This window comes from Hoplias malabaricus, chromosome 4 (genome assembly GCF_029633855.1).
Source record: "Hoplias malabaricus isolate fHopMal1 chromosome 4, fHopMal1.hap1, whole genome shotgun sequence".
In the NCBI taxonomy this organism is placed as follows: domain Eukaryota; kingdom Metazoa; phylum Chordata; class Actinopteri; order Characiformes; family Erythrinidae; genus Hoplias; species Hoplias malabaricus.
The window spans coordinates 49,182,410-49,201,082 of NC_089803.1; the positions used below are offsets into that span (position 1 = coordinate 49,182,410).

Genomic DNA, 18,673 nt, shown 5'->3' on the forward strand with positions numbered 1-18,673 from the left:
GTTATCTGTCCAGGTGTGTCTCGTTTGTGTTAGTATTTAAGCCCTCTTGACTCGTGTCCTGTTTGTCGTTCATTTCACATTCACATTTCTCCTTTGTCATGTCGGTCATGTTATCTGTCTGTCTCCATAGTTTCCCTCGTCGTCGTTTCGTTTCCCAGTCTAGTCTGTCTCTGTGATAGTTTCGTTTCATTTCGTGTTTTGTTGTTTCCTTTGTATCTTGTCTTTGTTTTGCTATATTAAACTGTCCGTGTTTTAGCAAATGCGTCCGCCTCCGTCAGTCCGCTCCGTGATTCCTGACAGAATGAACGACCGCAAGGACGCAGCTAGCGCGGATTATTATCTCAAAGGGTGTGCCGTTCGCCGGACTCCATTCCGCACAGGCCCCAAAGATCCTGTGGGGGAGGCTTTGAAAGCGGCCTCGGAATGGAGTCGCCGGCTCCAGCTCCTGCCTGGCGCTGTTCCGGATCCTATAGCGGAGGAGTCGACTCGGGAATCGAGTAGTTGCGCCAGCGGAATCGAAAGAGTCGGCGGAAGAACCGTGCTGGAGTTCCCCCCTCGCTGGAGGATTACCCCCTCAGGTCCGGGGAAATTTTTGGGGGGGCGTTAAGGGTAGGGGCTGTTAGCCTCACCTCCGTAGCTCTGAGGTCTGAGGCTAACAGGGGCGCACCTCGAGGGGATCTAATGGGTGCGTCTGTGAAACCCCATAAACCCTTTACAGCTCCAGCGCGAGCCCGGCGAGCAGCACAAACCCCTGTCCTCGAGAGCGCGGCGCGCGCCTCTCCTGTCTTCGTGAGCGCGACGCGCGCCTCTCCTGTCTTCATGGACGACGTCGCAGATTCATCTGCCTCCGTGGACGTCATCGCACGTTCTCCAGTCTCCGTGGACGACGTCGCAGATTCATCTGCCTCCGTGGACGTCGTCGCACGTTCTCCTGTCTCCGTGGACGACGTCGCAGATTCCTCTGCCTCCGTGGACGTCGTCGCACTGTCTCCTGTCTCCTTGGACGTCGTCGCAGGTTCCCCTGCCTCCGTGGACGTCGTCGCAGGTTCCCCTGCCTCCGTGGACGACGTCGCAGGTTCCCCTGCCTCCGTGGACGACGTCGCAGGTTCCCCTGTCTCCGTGGAAGACGTCGCAGGTTCCCCTGCCTCCGTGGACGACGTCGCAGGTTCCCCTGCCTCCGTGGACGACGTCGCAGGTTCCCCTGCCTCCGTGGACGACGTCGCAGGTTCCCCTGCCTCCGTGGACGACGTCGCAGGTTCCCCTGCCTCCGTGGACGACGTCGCAGGTTCCCCTGCCTCCGTGGACGACGTCGCAGGTTCCCCTGCCTCCGTGGACGACGTCGCAGGTTCCCCTGCCTCCGTGGACGTCGCTGCAGGGCTTCCTGTCTCGGTGATGTCGGCACCCGCCGCTCCTGTCTCGGTGATGGCGGCACCCGCCGCTCCTGTCTCGGTGATGGCGGCACCCGCCGCTCCTGTCTCGGTGATGGCGGCACCCGCCGCTCCTGTCCCCGTGACTGTGGCTACGGCCGCTCCTGTCCCCGTGACTGTGGCTACGGCCTCTCCTGTCCCCGTGACTGTGGCTACGGCCGCTCCTGTCCCCGTGACTGTGGCTACGGCCTCTCCTGTCCCCGTGACTGTGGCTACGGCCTCTCCTGTCCCCGTGACTGTGGCTACGGCCTCTCCTGTCCCCGTGACTGTGGCTACGGCCTCTCCTGTCCATGTCCGTAGGTCGGCCCCCAGAACTGTGCCCAGGCTGGTTCCTCAGACTGCCCCACAGACATTAGCCAGTCCTGGGCACCCCCCTGTTATTTTGGTTCCCTTGTCTGTCCCTGTCCTGGTTCCCGTCTCTGTCCTTGTCCCTGTACCCGTGTCTGCCTTTGTGTCTGTCCCAGTCCCTGTCACTGTGTTCGTGTCTGTCCCCCTGAATGTCTTGGTCCCTGTTCCCCTACCAAGTCCAGTCCAGTCTCCTGTGAGTCCTGTCCAGTCCCCTATCAGCCCTGTCCAGTCTATGTTTCAACCCCCCGGTTCAGTCCCCTGTTAGTCATGTCCAGTCTTCGTATCCGTCCAATGTCCAGTCACCCGTCTTGTCTCCAGTCCAGTCTCTGTTTCAACCCTCTGTCTTGTCTCCTGTCCAGTCCCCTGTTAGTCCTGTCCAGTCTCTGTTTCAACCCTCTGTCTTGTCTCCTGTCCAGTCCCCTGTCAGTCCTGTCCAGTCCCTGTTTCAACCCTCTGTCTTGTCTCACGTCCAGTTCCCGTATCCGTCCAATGTCCAGTCACCTGTCTTGTCTCCGGTCCAGTTTCCCTTTCAATCCCCTTTCCAGTCTCCAGTCCCGTCTCCGTTTCAGTCTAGTGTCATGTCACCTGTCCTGTCTTCTGTCCAGTCACGTACCCCTGTCCAGTCTAACGTTCCTATCCTGTCCAGTGTCTTGTCACCAGTCTCTGCTCCCGTCCAGTCCCAGCACCAAGTCCTGTCACCTGTCCCGTCTTCTGTCCAGTCCCTGTTTCCATCCAGTGTCATGTCCAATGTCAAAAACCCTGTCAAGTCTCATGTGTCCACTCCCGTCATGTCCAGGCCGTTCCAGTCTTTTGTTACCTCCCTTTGTCAGTCACCTGTCATGTCCCATGTCCCGTCTCGTATATTCGGTTCTGTTGTGTCCCCAGCTCCAGTGTCTGTTCCCGTATTGTCCTGAGTCCTGTCACCCGTTGGTTTGTTGTCCTGTCTTGTTTTCTGTGCCCTATCCTGTGCCAGCTCCTGGGGGGTTTAGGAGTACGCGCCCGGGAGTTGCGCGTTCTTGGGTGGGGGGCATCTGTCACGCCTTCGTCCTGTCATGTCTGTTGTCCCCGGCCATGTGCTTTTAGCACATGGCTATGTTTTGTTTATGTCCTTGTCTCCGCCCTCGTCCCGCCTCTGTTCCGCCGCATCGTCTGTCATTTGTTAACCCGTCCCCTCGTTATCTGTCCAGGTGTGTCTCGTTTGTGTTAGTATTTAAGCCCTCTTGACTCGTGTCCTGTTTGTCGTTCATTTCACATTCACATTTCTCCTTTGTCATGTCGGTCATGTTATCTGTCTGTCTCCGTAGTTTCCCTTGTCGTCGTTTCGTTTCCCAGTCTAGTCTGTCTCTGTGATAGTTTCGTTTCATTTCGTGTTTTGTTGTTTCCTTTGTATCTGTCTTTGTTTTGCTATATTAAACTGTCTGTGTTTTAGCAAATGCGTCCGCCTCCGTCAGTCCGCTCCGTGATTCCTGACACAGCCAAACTTTTGAATGATAGGCCATTACTTTTCATTAGTCAGAGGTGCAGAAAATTTTGTCAGAAGAGGCAGAAAAAAAGTGTACAATGGACTAGTGTACACTCAAGAGATGATAAACAGTTGTAGAGTTTTTCCTGGTTTATGCTGTAACCAGTAGCTGATTTCAAAGTAGTTAAATTGCCATTTATTTCTTTGAATGGACTGAACTAATATTCAATGTATTCAATTGTTATTACTTAACTAAATAGTTTACATTGAAAGAAGAATAAACAATTATGTAGATCTGCTTCAAGAGTAAGAGCTTAAAAGTAATTCTGAATTTTTTTCATATATTACAGAATATGGAGTCTGCATTACAGAAACTCCTGTTTCTAGATTCTGAAATTGACAATAGATATATTTACAATAAAAAATGACATACTTTTCTGTGGAGAAATATTATGTATGTTTGTTTATATTTCTTTAAATAGTGAGAGATAATCATGAAGCACCAAAATGACTACGGCACCAAACATCCCCACTGAGTTCAACAAAATAAGGTATAGCCCCAAGCATCACCACTAACTTTGTCACTGTGTAGTGTTAGTTATGGACATCTGCTAAAGATCACCGCATCTGTGCACATGCGTAGCTATGACGCTACAATTTAGTTGTTTTCAGTCTTTGCACTATAGTTGGCTATATTCATATCATGCACACATGCTTATTTATTAAAATTCCATAAAATTAATTATGGAGCTGCTCATTATTGTATGCTTATTATTTTTCTGCATGGACAGTATACGTTATGGTCATCTTTCCTCCTGTATACACTGTATTGTACAGCTGTAGAGTAATATTCAAAGCCTCACCACAAGCATTTCAGTTTGTGAATGTCCTTGCCATGGTGAATATGCCAAGGATAAATGTGTATGTGTGTAATTGAAATAAATCTTTTGGAAAAATAACATTTCTTACATTTATTTGGTACATTAGAAAGAAGAACAATGTATTTAATAATAATACAAATTAATAGTGAAACATTGAATTATCAAAAAATAATTATGAATACCACTTTATTGCATGCAGTAGCACAGCTATCGAGACACAGAGTACTTTTCAGAGAAGTAATTGTTTATAAGTAATAAGAAATATATGATCACATTATTCATTCATTATCTGTAACCGCTTATCCAGTTCAGGGTCGCGTGGGTCCAGAGCCTACCTGGAATCATTGGGCGCAAGGCAGGAATACACCCTGGAGGGGGTGCCAGTTCTTCACAGGGCAACACACACACACACACACACACTCACACCTATCCACATACCAACATGTGTTTTTGACCTGTGGGAGGAAACCGGAGCACCCGGAGGAAATCTACGCAGACACGGGGAGAACACACCTCACAGACAGTCACCCTGGAGCTGTGTGACTGCAACACTACCTGCTGCACCACCGTGTCGCCCTGATCACATTAGATAATTCCATATAACACTGATACAAATTATTTTAAGAGAGCAAGACATATGTGAGTCTTAAACAAGCAGATTGTTCTGTATATAACACGTAGCCTACCAGTAAACCAATATATTATGTTTACCTTTATTTTCTTTCAGAAATGTCCGCAAGGAGAAACGTGTCACATGGAATCATGGTCATCCATCATGAAGGATTTGCATGTGGCTTGTGTGCCACGTTGTGAATGACGAGTGCAATGGAGAGGTCGCGCGACGTGGGCGCAAGCACAATGCTGCTTGGCTGCTGTGCGCTCCTCATCTCCTCAGTGATGCTAGTCTCTATAACAACTACAAGCACACCTGTGTCAGGTACATTATGATGCATTGAAACTGACCATGTATGGTCCAGTTTATGAACCTGTCTTGAGTCAATTATTCAGATAGGGTGTTTTCCCACCTTTCGTTTGTGTGCTCTGGTCTTAATCAGTTAAGTAATTCATAATTTTGGAGCATTTTCCCAGTGGGTTTGGTTTGTTTTCAAAAAAGGGAAAATACAATTGCAATAAAATACATTAGAGCCAACTATGTGAGAGTGTTCTCACGGCTGATTGGTAATACCTTTTCAACACAAGAAAGTAAACACAGCAAGAAGCCATTTGTTCTAGACTAGTGCATGTTTCTGTCATATTTCTCTGATTAATAGCTAATCTTTAACCACTTCTCTGTTCCTGTTCTGCCAGTACCCACTACACACCCACTGCACAGATCTGGTGCGTACACATGATAGTTGGGTCAGACGGAAGTTGGATTGTGTTCTCATCAGAAACTAACAGCACCAGAATTAGTTTAAGGCTAGACTGAGCCAGTCACCTTTTGGCAGTCACCTTTTGGCAATCACCTTTGGCGGTATGGTCATTTTGGTCAGCATCCGAGTGCGATTGACCTACCCAAACAAATAAACAGCAAGGGTGAAAATGAACCAGAGTTCATTCAGTTACTCATAGTTTGGGCCTGTCTTGGGCTAAGTGTTGGGTTTCACTGTCCAACTTGGGTCTGATGTTATGTCTCAGTTTTTGGATTGATCTTGAGCCTAGTGTTAATTCTTTGTATTGGGCTTAAGTGTTTGTGTGTAAAACACTAAAAGCACAATATTTGCTATCCAAAATGATCAGGGAGATTGACAGGAGAATACTTTTCTAGCAACAAAATAATTATTTAAGTAGAAAAACATATTTTCATTGGGTACTGTATTCCCATTTATGCACCTGTATGCCATTTAATGCAGTATCTTTCCTTGAGACTGGAATTAAGCTCTTCAGACATCTAGATATCACAACAATCTTTGGAATGTTGCATTTCAGGTCACATGACTTCTAAATGATTTTGCTTACATATGAAGTATGAAGTATGATTAATATGCAGCTGTTAAAAAAATCTGAATTCATATGAAAATATAATAATTGAAATATTATAACAAAAGGCTACTTATAAATTTAAATTTCACAAATTAAGGTAAATACAGTGGAACCTCTACTAACGAACGCCTATACTAATGAACTTTCCAAGATATGAACCGGGCATTTGAATATTTTTTGCCTCCACCAACAAACCATGACTCTAGAAACGAACTCGAGCCTTCGCCGAGCCGGCGGCTGGTAATGGCCACTGACCCCAATAGGCGAGTCTCCCAGCACGCCCAGACTTGAGTGAGCTTTTAAGATTAGCAAATTGTAGTTTTAGCAATTTAGCATTAGTGTAAATAGCAGACATGGAAATTCGAAGTTAAGCCATATCTACACTTCGTCTCCCCTCATTCACCCGCCTACTCTCCGTTATTCCACGCACGCCCCACCTCCCGTCATACAGCCAGTGCCTACTCCTCCAGCCAGTCGTCACATCTTCAAGGTAGCGATATGTAACCACTTAAGACTTTATTATTTATTTTTTATTACTGTTACCACTGTATTTCTCTTATTTTTAGTAATGCTACATGCCTTTTTTACTAATTTGAGAGTTTTTTAAACATATATCAGTGCAAAAAGAGTGAATTTCAGGGTGGGCTGGAACGCATTAATCGCTTTTCCATTATTTAAAATGGGGAAAATTGACTCGAGAAACAAACATTTCTACTTACGAACCAGGTCACGGAACGGATCAAGTTCGTAGGTAGAGGTTCCACTGTATATCATCTTTGTTTGTTAACATTAATTCATAATCTTTCATCTTTGCTTTATTGATTTGCAGTACCATGCCAAAACGAAAAACTAAACTCCATTTTGTTCAGTTTAAGCCCAATTTATTCTTTACAGTCGCACCTACGCTGTGGGCAATGCATCAGTACGAACCCTGATGCGCATGTCTCCAGAAATTTAACTACACCTCACATTGAAGCAGACCGCAACGACTGTTATTGGTCAGTAGTTGAATGGACATTGTTTAAGTTGAACCGAAGAAATACAGGAACATGAACTTCTTTCCTCCACACACACAGATGCAGGCAGCAGCAAATTCCTTGCGAAAGATTTCCTTAGACAAGGTGTGGGTGCAATGCCCATTGGGCATACAGCAGGGATGAAGGGCCCCTGGCATCATGGAGCTTGGAAGTCAAAACTGGTTCTTGGTATGTGGAACCTCACTGGGGAGGAATGAGACAGAGCTGGTACATGAGGTTGAGAGATACCAGCTAGATATCCAACCCCAATTCCAGTGAAGTTGGGACGTTCTGTAAAACAGAATATGATGATTTACAAATCCTTTTTAAACTGTATTCATTTGAATTCACTACAAAGACAATATATTTTATGTTCAAACAAATAAACTTTATTGTTCTTTTTGCAAATATTTACACATTTTGAATTTGAGTCCTGCAACACGCTCCAAAATAGTTGGGACAGGGGCAGCAAAAGACTGGGACAGTTAAGGAATGCTCAGAAAACACCTGTTTGGAACATTCCACAGGTGAACAGGTTAATTGGAAACAGGTGAGTGTCATGATCAGGTAAAGACGCAGCATCCCCAAATGGCTCAGTTGTTCACAAGCAAGGCTAGGGCAAGGTTCACCACTTTGTGAGCAAATTTTCAAACAGTTTAAGAACAATGTTTCTCAATGTACAATTGAAAGGAATTTGGGGATTTCATCATCTACAGTCCATAATATCATCAAAAGATTCAGAGAATATGGAGAAATCTCTGCAAGTAAGCATGTCCTCCGGGCTAGATTGTAATCAGCGCAAACTTCAAAAGCCAGCATCTCTGATGATATGGGGTGTGTTAGTGCCCATGGCATGGGTAACTTGCACATCTGTGAAGGCACTATTAAGGCTGAAAGGTACATACAGGTGTTGGAGTAACATATGCTGCCATCAAAGCAACGTCATTTTCAGGGACATCCCTGTTTATTTTAGCAAGACAATGCCAAGCCACATTCTGCACGTTTTACAACAGTGTGGCTTCGTAGTAAAAGAGTGCAAGTACTAGATTGGCCGGGCTGTAGTCCAAACCTGTCTTCCGTTGGAATTGTGTGCAGCATTATGAAGCACAAAATATGACAACGGAGACCCCAGACTGCTGAGCAACTGAAGTTGGACATCAAGCAAGAATGGGAAAGAATTCCACCTACAAGGCTTCAACAATTAGTGTCCTCAGTTCACAAATGCTTGTTGAGTGTTGTTAAAAGTAAAGATGATGTAACACGGTGGTAAACATGCCTCAGTCCAACTCCTAACTTTTTTTATTGCAGGCCTCAAATTCAAAATGAGTGAATATTTGCAAAAAAACAATACAATTTGTCCATTTGAACATTAAATATATTGTCTTTGTACACTGTAAAAAGTGGGACTGGGGTCAATTAATATTTAGTTAAAAACTAATAGTAACTTGCACTTAATAAAAAGACTTCATGTAGTTTGAAATCAAATTGAGCTAAATACAAAAAAAAAATGAACAAAGAACAAATTATTAATTGCAATTTACACAATTTTGGCTAAATAAAATTAGCTGGGATATGTTGAATAGAATTTATTCATATTTTATGAGTAACACTAAAGATCCAGAAAATGTAATAGATTTTACTCATTGGGAGGTCTTTAATTTTAATCATCATATGCTTCCGCCCAACACATTTTGAAACTCGATTTTGACTTCCCAAAGTGAACAGCTTTTAAATTATTAATAGCAAAAGAACAATTTTTATCTAAACTTGTGTATTTTGTTCGAGGCACTCTTAAATGTGGGGACACGCAGTTCTAAGCTCCGCATTTTTTAAGGTGGATCGGTGTGTTTGAGGGGGAAAAACGACAGTTGTTGGGACGTGAATGAAGTTTAACTTGTCTGTAAGTTTTTAATTCACTGATTAAATTACCAGAGACACTCATTTGTAACTCGAGGTGTTTAGTTTGTAGCACTGTCGCTAATGCAGTTAGCCGTCTCCGGAGTTTGGAGACATTCCCACCTTAAGAGATCCGAAACCGCAAAACCATGGAGCAGGAATAGAGTAATCCTCATTTCTGTTCATTGTTTTCAACGTTTGGAGTTATTTTCACTGTCTAAAACAACACCAGATGCCTCTGCTATGAGCAGGGAGAGAGAGACCTAGCAGGTAACTGAGGCGGTTTATTTACTAACACTTGTGCTTCGTAAAGACCAGTGTCGAGCACAGACTGGAGAGTTAGCTGATGATGAGGAACAACGTTTGATTAAAAAACAAAGTTTTTGTGATTACAATCCTGAATTGTAAGAATTCAGGTTTGTAGAAGCTGATGTTGTGCTTTCTGGAGTTTGCATGTCGTTTCATGTGTCTATTGACGGTATAATGAAGCCATGACAGGACGCTCAGTCTCTGTCAGAGTCTACTTTCAAACGGTAATTGCAGCACTAGCTCACTCTCACTTAATACATAGAGCTGCGTTTGAATACAGAGTTCAGCAAATTAGAGACAGTACACACCACGAAATCAGAGGCAATGATTCATCTGTTTACTAAACAATTAACATTTTACATATTATGTTAGCATTCCATACTCAATATATCAGAATGCATGTTTTCATAATATTGTGTAGGAACACCTAGCTACATTTGTTTTTATTTTTAATCTCTTTGGTTTTCTGCTAAGTTTTTTTTTTTTTTTTTATCTATTTTCCAATAGCATTTTCTCTTTTCGCGCCATATACCCAATGGTTTCGGTTAAAGTAGACCATTCAGATCACTCAATTTTTACTGCTGATGTTATTTCTGTGTCAGAAACGGTGTTATATTCACTGTTTAATTGCACTAATTTGTGTTTCGGACATTTTGTTGTAGCGTTCGAAAACAGGCTGTAGCTGATATGGCTCCCAGTTTACTTTTTTTTCTGTGAATCTAAATCGTAAAACTAAATTCACGCGTGACTTGAGGGCACTACTATAAACAATATAATTAGTACTTATTAAAAGCAAGAAAAATTTCAATTCCAATCATTTCCATAAAATTTTATGACCTGTGTTTGCTCACTGTCTACAGTTTGGTTTAAATGATTTGACTGTACAGCAAGGTTATGTCTGTTTATATTTTATGTACATAATGTATTTCAAATACAAGATATCATATTTTGGTAACAATTATACCCAATCAGTCTAATTAGGATTCAGGATGCACCTGCAAATAGATGAATAGCTATTAGTTTTAACTTCATATATCACCAAAACAAAATGAATGTTTCTGAATGAACTAAAACCAACACTAAAACATTACACTTGCTTGTGAAGTTAAAACTAATATTCATCTATTTGCAGGTGAATGCTGAATCCTAATTAAATTGATCTGGTATAAGATGAGTGCAGTCTCAAAACATTGTTGTGATTTAAGTGCACCAACAAGTTTTGACATTGCATCACATCCCCAAAATATATTCTGCCTGTGATCCTTGATGTAGTTGTATCAATTTTTTATTTTTGTATGAATAAATGTTGCAAGAGATGAATAAATGTTTATCTAGTATTATTTTTATGCGTATTGACCTGTTGACTCGAACATGGCACAAAAAGGACAAATTAAGTAGATTTAAAAAAAAAAAAAAACTATGGCAACAAAGTGACACGTGATATTATTGAATAGATGTAAAGTTACTATAGTAAATAATAGTAAAACTATTAGTAAATAGAAACAAGCTTTCTCCAGAAACCTAGTACATGCTACTCAATTTTTGCCAGATATTTAGTAAATGTAAATCAATACTTGCAAGATATTTAGTAAATATTAATTAAGATTACTCAGATAAATAGTCCTTTCCTTGTGAAATTAAGTTGTACTTATTAGAATCTACTCATTAATATTACGTGTCACTTTGTTGCCATAATTTTTTTCAACTAATGGGTCACATTTTTTACAGTGTAGTGTATTCTATTGAATATAGGTTGAAAAGGATTTGTGAATCTTCTCATCTGTTTTTATTTATGTTTTACACAACGTCCCAACTTCATTGGAAATGGGGCTGTAGTTGGGCTCACCTCCACACAGTGTGGGCTTTGGAAACAATAGGAGTTTGTCTCCCTCCTACTCAAGAGTTGTACAGCATTAGAGGCACCAGGCAGGTTTGGAGATACTTACAAGTCCCTGGCTGGTGGCTGTGCAGTTGGAGTTTGCCCCATGTTATTGGACTTATGTGCTAGTTATGGTTTGTCCATAACGAACACCATGTTCGAACACAAGGTTGCTCATAAGTGTACTTGAGCACCTTGGGCCAATGGTCATTGATCAACCTTGGACACTCGAGTAAATAGAGGGGCTGAGCTCTCACCACCATCATCTGATCAGATGGTGAGGAAAGCTGGTGGATAGACCTTATAGGCCCAAATGTATAATCAGGATTTGCTGGGAAAAGCAAGCAGAGGATGCTGAGAGAACTGCTCGTATTTTCTGGAGGGGCCATGGAGTCTGAATGGACCCTGTTCCAAACTTCCATTTTAGAAGTGGCTGCATATAGCTGTGGTCAAAAGCTTGATGGTGCCTGTTATGGTGGCAACCCAAGAACCCAGTGGTGGACACTGGAGGTTAGGGAAGCTGTCAAGCAGAAGAAGGAGGCTTTTCAAGATTGGCTGGCTCTGGGAAGTCATGATTCTGTGGATGAGTGCCAACAGACGAAAAAGGCTGTAACTGTGACAGTTGCAGAAGCTAAATCAACACAATGGGAGGAGTTTGGAGAGGCCATGGAGAATGATTTCCAGGTCAATTCAAAGAGTTTCTGGAAAACAGTCAGACAGCTCAGTGGGTGGAGGGGGGACACTGTCCAAGCTGTACTCAGTAAGGATGATGAAACTCTGAACTCGACTGAGTTTATTGGAGCTGGAAAGAGCACTGTGAGGAACTTATAAAGCCGAGAGACATGCCAAATGTGCAGAAGGTAGAGCCAGAAGGGTCTAGGGTGTCAGGCTATTTCCATGGCTGAAGATACCCTCCACAACTCCAGGCAATACTGTTGGGCCGTCTTGGCTGACATGCTTCTACAATATTGCATGGACCTCCGGAACAGTGCCTTAGGATTGGCAAACTTGGGTGGTGATTCCCATTTTTAACTCTGGAGTTGATGCTCCCGCTGGCGAGCCAAAACACGTATGCAACTCAGCACGTTTTTGTCATAGAGACATAATAAACATACCCCCAGAAACTTTACAGGGTCTAGTTTTCAAATATATGGAGGAAAATGTATTTATTTATTGGTTGTAAACAAAAGCATAAGTGTTTTCACACTGAGTGTGGAGTTTCAAGATGGTACAGTCACACATTACGGTCACCTGAGGATCAATTGGACGGGGGAGTAAGGGAAAGCATGGAAAAAAGGAAATCGATTCTAGGAAGAATATTCATCTTTATCACTGAGATTCTACCTGCAAGCAAAGCCTTTAAGGAGCTCCAGTGATCTAGGTTTACATGAAACCTTTGCGTTAAGGTACTAAATTTTTTTTGTTATCTTTAATAAAGAGGGATAGATTTTAATTCCCAAATAGGTAAACGATGGGAATTGATGGGGGCAACTGTACTGACCTTGCCATATCATTTACCAATTAATTTCATATTGTGAAAATGACCAGAATAGATCAAACAATTGATTCGAGTTTTTTTTTTTATTTGTTAGATAAAGAAATGTGATGTACAATGTTATATATTGTTATAGGTTCAATAAGAGTGATGGCCTGTGCAAGTGGCTCTAAATGAATGCAGAAAAGGGAGGGAGAAAGAGGGCACCCTTGTCTTGTACCGTGTCCCAAGGAAAATGGTGTAGATTTTTGATTACTTGTAAGTAGGGAGGCCATTGTGGGACTATACAAAACTTTAATCATCGAAATGAATGTAGAACCAAAATCAAACCTGTGTAAAACTAACCATAAACAATCCCATTCAACTCTATTAAAAGCTTGACGAGCATCTAAAGAAAAAACTGCACAGGAATATGGAACCAAATTTGCAGCTTCTATAATATGTAGTCGTCTTCGTATATTATCGGCAATGTGTCGCCCCCTTATAAATCCAGTCTTATCATAATTAATTATTTTATTTATTACAGATTCCAACTGTAAAACTAATACTTTTGCATATAATTTCACATCACTGCAAATCAAAGAAATAGACCTATAACTGCTGCATTCTAGTGGATCTTTACCTTTCTTCAGGAGCAAAGAAATCAATAATATGCTTTGATCTCGATGAAAATGTTTGTTTTCAATTGCATAATGAAAATAATTAAGCACCAGATGCCCAACTTCATCCCATAAAGCTGAATATAATTCCAGAGGAATACCATCTATTCCAGGAGCTTTACCTCTTTGTAGGGACTGAAGGGCATTTTTGAGTTGTTCCATACTTAAAGGTTGATCGAGCATATCTCTTTCTTGTTGAGAGAGCACAAGTAAATCTAACAAATACAGAAAAGAACAGCACCTCGCCTGATCCAGTAATATATCATATTTGTAAATTTCTCCCAAAAAATTTTTTAAAGTTTGATTAATAGTATATGGATTAGTTGTTATGGTACCCTCTTTCATTCTTATTGTGTTTATTGTTGCTTTAGACTCACTGTCTTTTAATTGTAATGCTAACAGTTTACTTATACTTTCCCCATGATAATAGTATTTTTGTCTAGTACGATGAATAAAAAAACAGCTTTAGCCATTGAAATAGAATTAAATTGTCTTCTTAGTGCAGTAAGTTTATCCAGATTTTCTGCAGATGGGTTACACAACTGTTCTGCTTCTGTTGCTTAATACTATTTTCTTTTCTTTCTATGTTTAAAAGTGATTATCACTTATAATTATTATTATTATTACTGAATTTAGATAACAACAATATTAATAATTTAGCAGAGATTGAAATACTGTCAACGTTAGGGGTGAGTTTCAGGATTTTCAGACTCTTAGGAATAGACTCCACACACCGTATTATTTCAAATGAAATAATTCTTTATTAAGAGGAATGATAATAAGCTGATAAACATAGCATAATCATCAAAATCTCAACGGGATTAATGCAGGGGAAACCATCACGATTTTAATAATTGGCTGGGCTATATGACTTGTGACTAATATGTGTTACTAAATGAGATTTAGTTAATATGTACATTTATCAAGAGACTTCATTAGACATCAGCTTCTGAGAATGAGGATTATATGAGCTTGCTTACTCTTGTTGCAAATCAACCAATGGGTACAGCAGCGCGTTGAGGTGATAGTAGAGAGGCCCAGCCTTGTTCCTGTAGTTCTCTCAGTTGGAGCGCCGAGACTGGGTTCGCTCAGGAGTCGTCACTTACGAGACAGGCCGCTTCAGGCGCCCTCAGAGCGTTGTGATGTCAGTTGAAGAATTTCCTCTGGCTCGCTGTCCTGATTGGGATTCACTTCCAGAAGGAAGAGGCATTAGAATAAAAGCTCTGTTTCCTTAATTCACATAAGCGATGTCTCCGAAGTAAGTAACAAATACTAATTTCTAATTTTTATCTAATTTCAGTGGTGGCTCTTATTCTGGCCAAAATAAGTTTCACCTGCTTTGATCAGTCATAAAATTAAACTTTGATTGGGCTACAAAAAAAACACAAAATATAAGTTGAAAGTTACTGACAGAGCTAATCAATTTTTTCGCTGTTTTAACTATATTGAGCAATGCTAACTGACCCAAGGCGTCCCCTGTTAGTTCGCATGAAGATCGGTCTTTTAAGAGTCTTCTTGAGAGTCGGCGTCGTCAGCTTATCAAATAATGAATATTAATTAGACATTCATATAATGAAATGGATTACAGCGATAGATGAGGGAACAGGGAGATTAATATATGAGGGAAATTCTCTATGATAATTATTACCCTAAGGTCTAAGAAAGGCTATTGTTTATCCCAGCAAACTTTCAGTACCAACCCATGAGCCATGAGAGACATGAGACCATGTGACCTTACATATCCGGAGATGGACAGGGAGCATGTCGCTGACGGTGCCTTCCGGCACGACTTCCTGGAGAATTGCAGACGCGGGCGTTTCTTTTCTCCCGAGGCTTTCAGACGCATCCATCGGAGCTGGTGGTTTTCTGAAGGTCTCTGTGGGAATTCTTCATCGACGCTGATCTTCCGCCTTGTGAGAGAGAGACACGTCCAGGTCATTCTGAGGGTGCGTGCAGCTATCCTCTTCGTGGCGTTGTCGTCCTTTTGAGAGTCAGAGGTCAAAGGTTCCTTTCAGGCTCTGGGTGTGGCATTGAAATTTCGCTAGGGTTAAACTATAGCTTTTCTTAATCTGTAGTTTCTATCTGGACCACACTTTAAAGGCCCAAGACTGTTTAAGAAAGCCATGAGTCTGACGCCTGCAGAGTCATTTAAAAAAACTCAGGTCATTTTACTCTTTAGCCTTGAAAAAGGCTAAAAGAGTAAACGCTCAAAGTGTCTGGAGCCTTGAAGTGAAGAGTCGAACAGTGGAGGAAAGGGGGAAGAAGCCTAAAAAACCTGAAAAGCAGTGTCATTTGGCGCCACAGGTTTTTAAACAGAGTTTAGAAAACTCACTCTGAATACCTGATTCGTCCTCAATGAGGGAGAATTGGAGCTTTTCTTGCTCCTGATTGACTGTTTCCTGTACCTTGGGAGTGGCATCACATAGAATTTATGACACTTGACAAGCCAAAAACTTGACCATCGCTGGTGTGTGAATATCCCAGGATTCTGAATCATACACAAAGTAATATCGTTAAGAAAAAGACAACCATGTTCTATATAATTATTAAACAACTAAACACATTATGTGGCTACCTTGGTTCTACATAAATTCATATAAACAAAAAATGACTTTAAACACATGTAAATTAATTCCACCTATTTTGATAGTCAAAACGGGATTAATTTCAAACAGTTGTGCCCATATACAACTTGTTTTCCATGTAACAACTTTGGGATGTTTGAGTCTTTTAGACTTAACAATCTTTAAAAAGGTTTAAGAGGGCATTGTGAGTTTCAATCAAGATTGAGTCCCTGTGTCTCTCTGCATTCTTTTCTTGACCCTGGGGGTCCTTAAGTCATAAAATAGGGTCTTTGGAGAGGGTTTTACGGGCCTGCTCTGGAGGTTTATCTCACCTTACATCTGCTAGTGTGGAGATATCTCTGAAATGAGCTAAAGTTTGGGTACTTAAAATTAAAACTCTCAAAAAGTCACAATTTCTTATTAGGAATTAATACACATTCATCATATCATACTACATAAAAATCACTTACGGTTTGGTGAAAATGGAACATCCTAAAATTAATACTTTGCATATACTTGAATATAACATATGGAGTATACTGATGTATGTCACGCCCTTTTCCTGTCGTGTCTGTTTTTCCCGCCATGTGCTCTCTTAGCACATGGCTCTGTTTGTTATTTTTCGTGTCTCCATCCTCGTCGGTCTCATTGGTGATCCGTCCCCCTTGTTATCTGTTCCAGGTGTGTCTTGTCTGTGTCAGGTATTTAAGTTCCCTTGTGTCACTCCCATTTGTCAGTCATTTGCAATGTTGCGTTTCATGGTTCCCAAGTCTGTCTGTCTTTGATTCGTTTCATGTCGTTTCCACTATTGTCACCGTTTCCTTTCCACCGTCATTGTAGCAAGTCTGTCTGTTTCTGTTATTCCTCGTTTTGGTTTGTTTCCTTGTCTGATTCATCTGTTACTAGTTCTGTTTTTGCCCAAGTCAGTCTATCTCTGTTTTGTTAGTACGCTTTAATAAAATTCACTGTGTTTTAGCGTTTGCCTCCGCCTCCGTCAGTCCGCCCTCCGCGAGTCCTGACAATGTAATTACCAACTATTCTAGTTATTAGAGATTAATTAACATTCTTATAAATTGAGACAGTGATTCTTCGTGATTAAAACATTAATTCACGTCACTCGATTAGTTAGTAGACAGTCACCTTAGAATAACAGAGGATAACATTAATAACACATTGCATAATACATAATTGAATTCAGAAGAAAATATGTGTCCGAGATAATTCTCTTTTGAGAGGGAGAGAGAGAGAGAGAAGGTTTTGGATGACATATGATTTTGCAAATGTCCACTTGGGGGCACTGTTGGTCCATGCTGTTCGGCTGGTTTGAACTCAGGTTGAGAGGTCACTATTAGCGCAGTCCTCGGGGCCATCTGCCTATTTTGCGATAAGATAAGCGTTCGACAGTCCGACGCTGGAGGGTAATAAAACGCTGGGGGTTCTGGGGTCCTCTGCCTTCCCGGGTGAGTTTTATAATCCAGTCTCCAAGGCTCTGATTGATCTTTTAGGCTTAATGGAGTCATAAAATTGGGAGTACCACTTAGCGAAGGTAAGGATTCATCTCAGGGTCACTGAAGAAGGGGGTTTTATAGTCTTTCAATTTTCGACAGACTAGGTGTGTGCATGGCTTGTGAATGGCTTGTGGAATGTGAGGTCTTGAAAAAAGAAAGTCAAAGTTTGAACCTTAGCGTTTTTTCATTTCTTGATCTGGATCTATTCTCCACTACACCCCTTATAAAACATTTAGTAGCCTCCCATAATATTTGTTTCCACAAGATGATACTTTGTAAAAATGTAAAAATTCCTGTAATCCTAATTTGAGTTGCTCTAAAAATGTAGGATGAGATAAAAGACTATCATTAAATCTCCAGAGAATGGTCTGAAATGAGGATAGGAAGCATGTCTATATAAGACAGATCACTCTGAATGCCATGAGAAATCAGCATATAGTCTATCCTAGAATAGGATTTATGTCGAGAAGAGTAGAAGGAATACTTCCTAAGATTGGGACAGGAAAGTCGCCATAGATCTACTAAATGAAGATCAGATATAAAATTATTAAATACTTGTGAATATTGTGGTTGAGTATCAATACCTGAGGAGTGGTCCATTGTGTGGGAAACAACAGTGTTCATATCAAATCAAATCAAATTTATTTATATAGCGATTTTCACAACTGATGTTGTCACAAAGCAGCTTCACAGAATTCCAGTAAGACAAAGATTTGACATGAAATGTAAAAACAAATGTAAAACCCTCAAGTGAGCAAGCCAGGGGCGACAGTGGCAAGGAAAAACTCCCCCAGCTGAGGAAGACACCTTGGGAGGAACCAAGGCTCACAAGGGGTGACCCATCCTCCTCTGGTCAATCTACAGGTGATGATAGTTAGTAGTCCATGAGAACTTCAGTGTAGGGACAGCTTCAAGGCACTTGGTGGTTGTTGGAGCGTGGGCAGCTGGTCTGAAGCGTGGAGGAGGGTCTCGACAGTCATCCATCAGTGTCCAGACAGACAGGTGGGCAGTTGTTTACTCGGAAAGATGTAAAGGGATGGAATTAGTTTTGAACTGTTTTGTGTTTATAAAGTAGAAAATATGAAAATTTCCAGAGTGTGGCTAATGACTCCGGCAGATCTGACTATGACAGCTTTAACTAAAAGGAGAGAACCAGGAGGACACACAGACACGGGAGCATCCTGAAACACTGGCATCCCTCCGCTTCACCGTCAACAAACCTGAGTGATCGCGAGAAGCGGCGGGA

At 41.6% G+C, this 18,673-nt stretch overlaps 1 protein-coding gene across 8 annotated transcripts in view; it reads left to right on the plus strand.

Annotated features, from left to right (window-relative positions):
- si:dkeyp-27e10.3 (UPF0606 protein KIAA1549) overlaps window positions 1-18,673 on the plus strand; it is a 146,114-nt gene that overhangs the window by 32,780 nt on the left and 94,661 nt on the right. For 7 of the 8 annotated variants that reach the window (XM_066668541.1, XM_066668539.1, XM_066668542.1 and 4 more), the window contains one exon: window positions 4,846-5,055. In XM_066668541.1, the coding sequence (XP_066524638.1) occupies window positions 4,932-5,055 (124 nt within the window). In that variant the 5' untranslated portion in view covers window positions 4,846-4,931. Of the gene's footprint in view, window positions 1-3,719; window positions 3,789-4,845; window positions 5,056-18,673 lie in introns of all 8 variants that reach the window. The other variant, XM_066668540.1, reaches the window with a different exon arrangement.